Source organism: Saimiri boliviensis, chromosome 8 (genome assembly GCF_048565385.1).
Source record: "Saimiri boliviensis isolate mSaiBol1 chromosome 8, mSaiBol1.pri, whole genome shotgun sequence".
Classification (NCBI taxonomy): Eukaryota; Metazoa; Chordata; class Mammalia; order Primates; family Cebidae; genus Saimiri; species Saimiri boliviensis.
Window position 1 is genome coordinate 12,887,589 of NC_133456.1, and position 6,000 is coordinate 12,893,588.

Here is a 6,000-nt window from a genome sequence, read left to right on the forward strand (position 1 = left end):
TCTGTCACCCAGGCTGGAGTCAATGGCAAAATCTCAGCTCACTGCAACCTCCGCCACCTGGGTTCAAGCAATTTTTCTGCCTGAGCCTCCCGAGTAGCTAGGACTACAGGCATGCACCACCACGACTATTTTTCTTTTTTTTTTTTTGAGATAGAGTCTCACTCTGTCACCCAGGCTGGAGTGCAGTAGTATGATCTCGGCTCACTGCAACCTCCCCCTCCCAGGTTCAAGCAATTCTCTTGCCTCAGCTTCCCAAGTAGCTGGGACTACAGGCGCGTGCCACCACACCCAGCTAATTTTTTTATATTTTTAGTAGAGATGAGGTTTTACCATATTGACCAGGCTGGTTTCGAACTCCTCACCTCAGGTGATCCACACGCCTTGGCCTCCCAAAGTGCTGGGATAATAGGCGTGAGCCACCACGCCTGGCCTATTTTATTTTTTGAGACGAAGTTTCACTCTTGTTGCCCAGGCTGGAGTGCAATGGTGTGATCTCTGCTCAATGCAACCTCTGCCTTCCAGGTTCAAGCAATTCTTCTGTGTCAGCCTCCCAAGTAGCTGGGATTATAGGCACGTATCACCATGTCCACCTAGTTTTTTGCATTTTTAGGAGAGACAGGGTTTCACTGTATTGGCCAGGGTGGTCTCAAACTCCTGACCTCAACCTACCAAAGTGCTGGAATTACATGTGTGAGCCACCGTGCCCAGCCTCATTATTATTACTATCATTTGGGACAATCTTGCTGTGTCACCCAGGCTGGAGTGCAGTGGCATGATCTTGGCTCACTGCAACCTCCACTTCCTGTATTCAAGCGACTCTCCTGCCTTAGCCTCTTGAGTAGCTGGAGTTACAGGTGCATACCACCATGCCTGGCTAATTTTTGTGCTTTTAATAGAGATGAGGTTTCACCATGTTGGCCAGGCTGTTCTTGAACTTCTGATCTCAGGTGATTAACCCACCTTGGCCTCCCAAAGTGTTGGGATTACAGGCATGAGCCACCAAGCCCAGCCAAGAGAACTTTAATGAAATTATATCATGTATGTGTTTTTTTTTTTCTTTTTACTGCATAGAGAACAAATCATGTGTGTTTATACTCACTCACACCAGTGCTTGGCCCAAAGCAGCATCTCATAGCTGCAAAGTGATTATTGCAAATAGGATGTGGCTGCTGAGGAACTTCTCAGGAATCCCTGAAGGGTCTAGTGCCAAGCTTGGCTTTTTTGCATTCAAGAAATCTGTGGGGCCAGGTGTGGTGGCTCATACTTGTAATCTCAGCACTTTGGGAGGCTGAGGTGAGAGGATCACTTAAGCCCAGGGTTTGAGACCAGCCTGGGCAATATAGTGATACCCTGTCTCTATTAAAATAAGAATAATCCTATTTTTTTTTTTTTTTTTGAGACGGAGTTTCACTCTTGTTACCCAGGCTGGAGTGCAATGGCACGATCTCGGCTCATCGCAACCTCCGCCTCCTGGGTTCAGGCAATTCTCCTGCCTCAGCCTCCTGAGTAGCTGGGATTACAGGCATGTACCACCATGCCCAGTTAATTTTTGTATTTTTGGTAGAGACGGAGTTTAACCATGTTGACTAGGATGGTCTTGATCTCTTGACCTCATGATCCACCCGCCTCGGCCTCCCAAAGTGCTGGGATTACAGGCATGAGCCACCGCGCCTGGCCGAATAATCCTATTTTTAAAAGAAAAAACATCTGCAGGGATTTTTTTCCTTTTTTCTTTTCTTTTCTTTTTCTTTCTTTTTTTTTTTTTTTTTTGAGACAGAGTCTTGCTTTGTTGCCCAGGCAAGAGTGCCGTGGTGCAATTTTAGCTCACTGCAACCTCCACAGTGATGGGTTCAAGTGATTCCTGTGCTTCAGCATCCTGAGTAGCTGGGATTACAGGCATATGCCACCAGGCCTGGTTAATTTTTTTATTTTTAGTAGAGACGTTGCTTTTGCCATATTGGCCAGGCTGGTCTCAAATTCCTGGCCTCAGGTGATCTGCCTGCCTCGGCCTCCCAAAGTGTTGGAATTACAGGCATGAGCCACCACGTCTGGCATTGTTTTTCTTTCTGATACTTTTTTAGTCACATAAATTGCTACCATAGGCTAATGTTCTTTTTTTGAGACGGAGTTTCGCTCTTGTTACCCAGGCTGGAGTGCAATGGTGCGATCTCGGCTCACCGCAACCTCCGCCTCCTGGGTTCAGGCAATTCTCCTGCCTCAGCCTCCTGAGTAGCTGGGATTACAGGCACACGCCACCATGCCCAGCTAATTTTTGTACTTTTAGTAGAGACGGGGTTTCACCTTGTTGACCAGGATGGTCTCGATCTCTTGACCTCGTGATCCACCCACCTCGGCTTCCCAAAGTGCTGGGATTACAGGCGTGAACCACTGCACCCGGCCTATAGGCTAATGTTTAAAGGGCAAATCAATTGAACCGAATGTGGCCACCCAATTAAAAAACAATTTTACTAATAATTCAGACTGGCCATGGATCTCCTGGCCTTAAGCAGTCCTCCTGCCTCAGCCTCCTAAAGTGCTGAAATTACCGGTGTGAGCCACCATGCCTGGCGAAGAGTTTATGTACTTTAATTCACTTCTTTCTTGCCACTAACAGATGTCCCAGCTAGTGGAATGTATTTCATGACATATGAATGGCTGAAAAATATCTTCACTCCAGAGGGAAAGAGGTGAGGAGAACAGAACTTGGAAGCCACTTTCCCCAGTCATGGATGCGTTGCCCTCTCCCGTGGGTGAGTCTGAAAGCAGAAGTAGGACATGTTCTTGGCTTCATGTCTGCTTTCCTCTTGTGGCTGCTGAGGTCCAGCTAGCTCTTCTTACTCTGTGCCTCAGCCAGTGGAGCAAATATTTGAAACAGGTGCATGAAACCTCCAAGGAGTGCCAGCAGCACTGGCCTTGTACCTCTTCTCCGTCATCCGGTTTCTGCCTCTCTGTAACTGCCCTGTCTGCCACAGGAAGGATAGTCTGAGTGCCACTCTCACAGCCTTTGTCTAATTGGGGCTGTGGTTGGTGTTATACAGGGTCAGTGAGCTCAGTGCTCCTCGGATCTTGGTGGCTGGGGGCATTGCAGGGATCTTCAACTGGGCTGTGGCAATCCCCCCAGATGTGCTCAAGTCTCGATTCCAGACTGGTGAGTGGAAGGTAGTGGGGTGGATGGGGGCAGAGTGGGTCCCAGCACTGGCTAATCCTGGGGTGCAAAGTTCATAAGGCCCTAGGAAACTCACTCTTCATGGCACTACCCAGCACCTGCCTAACGAACATTCCACCTCACAGTCATTTGCATTCTAGGAGCCCTAGACTCATTTTCATGACAGCCTAAACACAAGGTAAGTGTGATAAGATGTGAAGTCCACTCTTCCTCCCCTACATGAACAGGAGGGCTGTTCATTCTTCTTCCCTCTTTTCTACTCCCTTGGCACAAGTAATTCAGGCACTTGTGCATTTGTCCCAAGGTGAACTGTTGTCTATGTATGGGTCCCAGATGACCTGCAAGGTGTCCTTTACCCTGTGCTAGTCCTGACCCTTCAGGAAGACTTAACTACTAGTTTCTCCTTATGTGGATTGCCATGGTCAAATCAGGAAACTTCCTGAGGACTTGGAAATTGGGTTCTGCCCCACAGCACCTCCTGGGAAATATCCTAATGGTTTCAGAGATGTGCTGCGGGAGCTGATCCGGAATGAAGGAGTCACATCCTTGTACAAAGGGTTCAATGCAGTGATGATCCGAGCCTTCCCAGCCAATGCGGTGAGTAGCTGGCAGGGCTCTGCTTTCCCTTGGGGGCTCAGAGCAGGGTGCATGTGGGCTGACTTTTGCTTGTTCCTGGGATAGGACTAGGGACTCAGTTTTCCCAAAGCCCTATCTTTAGCCAGAGCATTCTTTACTCCCTTTCCTGAAGCTGTCAGGAGGATTTGCCTTTGGGGATCTCTGAGGTGGGGCTTTGATTTCCTGACCTGGCCATTAGAAGCGGGCAGTTGTGAGGCCAGGCTCGGTGGCTCACGCCTGTAAACCCAGCACTTTGGGAGGCTGAACGGGTGGGTCATCTGAGGTCAGGAGTTCGACACCAGCCTGGCCAACACGGGGAAAACCTGCCTTTACTAAAAATACAAAAATTAGCTGGGCATGGTGGTGGGCTACTGTAATTCCAGCTGCTCAAGAGGCTGAGGCAAGAAAATTGCTTGAACCCAGGAGGTGGAGGTTGCAGTGAGCTGAGATTGTGCCATTGCACTCCAGCCTTGGTGACAAGAGCAAAACTCTGTCTCAGAAAAAGAAGAAAAAAAGAAGCCGGCCAGGCGCGGTGGCTCAAGCCTGTAATCCCAGCACTTTGGGAGGCCGAGGCGGGTGGATCACGAGGTCGAAAGATCGAGACCATCTTGGTCAACATGGTGAAACCCTGTCTCTACTAAAAATACAATAAAACTAGCTGGGCATGGTGGCGTGTGCCTGTAATCCCAGCTACTTAGGAGGCTGAGGCAGGAGAATTGCCTGAGACCAGGAGGCGGAGGTTGCGGTGAGCCGAGATCGTGCCATTGCACTCCAGCCTGGGTAACAAGAGCGAAACTCCGTCTCAAAAAAAAAAAAAAAAAAAAGTGGGGAGTTGTGGGATATACATTTTGTTCTCCTCTTAGGAATGAGAGAGCAGAGCTTGCATCCTTGACATGGTGTGGATGTGGGGTTAGGGAGGGGCTCTGGTCCTGATAGGGCCAGCAAAGCATAGTGCTTCGAATAGCCTATGAATAGTCATTTCTGCTGGCTTTTTTCTTCCTCCCAACCCTTTCTCAGGCCTGTTTCCTTGGCTTCGAAGTTGCTATGAAGTTCCTTAATTGGGCCATCCCCAACTTGTGAGACTGAACGCTGCTCAAGGCTTCTAAATGCTGGAAGCTGTCGCTGAGGAGGAGGAGTAGTGGGCAGAACGAACCAGTCTTGGAGGGCAAGGGGAGGGGGATGGTGGGATCAGAGCCCTGTACTTGGACTTGGTGAGACCATTGCCTTAATGACGTCCTGTACTTTGTATAACTTAGTGTGCCATTTTGAAACTTGAATTCATTCTTGTCAATTTAAGGGATCTTAAGAGGATTTGGAGATGGAACAAGTAGCTTCTAGACCAGATACTACCTGTGGCAAGAATGGTGCCTACCAGTTTTCTGCTGGTCCTACCATACCCAAAGTATTCCTCATTAAAGGGATAATCTCAGGTTCTCACTGGAGGCACTGTGCATGTTTTCAACCAGCTCACCAGCTGAGATCTTCAGTCCCTAGCCAGGAACACTCACTTGATTTCCAGGGTGCCATCTAATCCTGGGCTACATGTGTGGGTATGGACTTGAGGCCCACATCTTTGTCCAAGTAGACTGGGCATATATGTCTAGGAGGAGATAGACTGTTAACTGTTGGATTTTGATTTATTTTTAATGCATGCAAGTAATCAAAAGTAAAACTAGAGTAGTATAATTTTCCAGGAGCAGGTGGAGAACTTTCCCTCCTACACAGTGAGGACAGTCCCAGTCTGCTGGGATAAGTGAGAAAGCGCAGGGTGTAGGAAGACTCTTTTTGTACACTGTTTTCTCATGAGAGCTCCCTATTTTAATGAGAAACAATAAATGTTTCTAATTTTTGCATTGTGTTTTATTTTCTTCTTTTAATTCTAGGACAGTTCAGTAGGCAGCCTGTGGCCTTGGTGGAGGCTTTCAAGGATCCAGTATCCTTCCCTGGGAGCCTTAGGCTGGGGATCCAACAGGAAGAGGTGGAGGAGGAGGAAGTTTTGGCTGGCTCTGCCTTCTCTGGCTGCTCTGGGCGGGTGGGTGGGGTGGTGTGACTTGATTGGTAATTGTTACACAGGCCTCAATGCAAGCCTGGCATGCTAGCCCCACCAAGGTCCAACCTGCAACCCATCCCGTCATTTATTCCTCTTTCTGCACTGAGCTCCATGGGTGTCTGAGCTAACAGATGGAGAGTCAATTGTTCTATTTTCTTTCTTTCTTTCT

The 6,000-nt window shown here is 48.4% G+C and overlaps 1 protein-coding gene across 1 annotated transcript in view; it reads left to right on the forward strand.

Moving 5' to 3' along the window:
- The window catches only part of SLC25A20 (solute carrier family 25 member 20), a 45,442-nt gene extending 39,811 nt beyond the window's left edge, over nucleotides 1–5,631 (forward strand). Inside the window, exons 6-9 of the mRNA XM_039477585.2 lie at nucleotides 2,615–2,687; nucleotides 3,039–3,148; nucleotides 3,639–3,763; nucleotides 4,799–5,631. Of these exons, the coding sequence (XP_039333519.1) occupies nucleotides 2,615–2,687; nucleotides 3,039–3,148; nucleotides 3,639–3,763; nucleotides 4,799–4,861 (371 nt within the window). The 3' untranslated portion in view covers nucleotides 4,862–5,631. The remainder of the gene's footprint in view (nucleotides 1–2,614; nucleotides 2,688–3,038; nucleotides 3,149–3,638; nucleotides 3,764–4,798) is intronic.
- The last annotated feature ends 369 nt before the right edge of the window (nucleotides 5,632–6,000 follow it).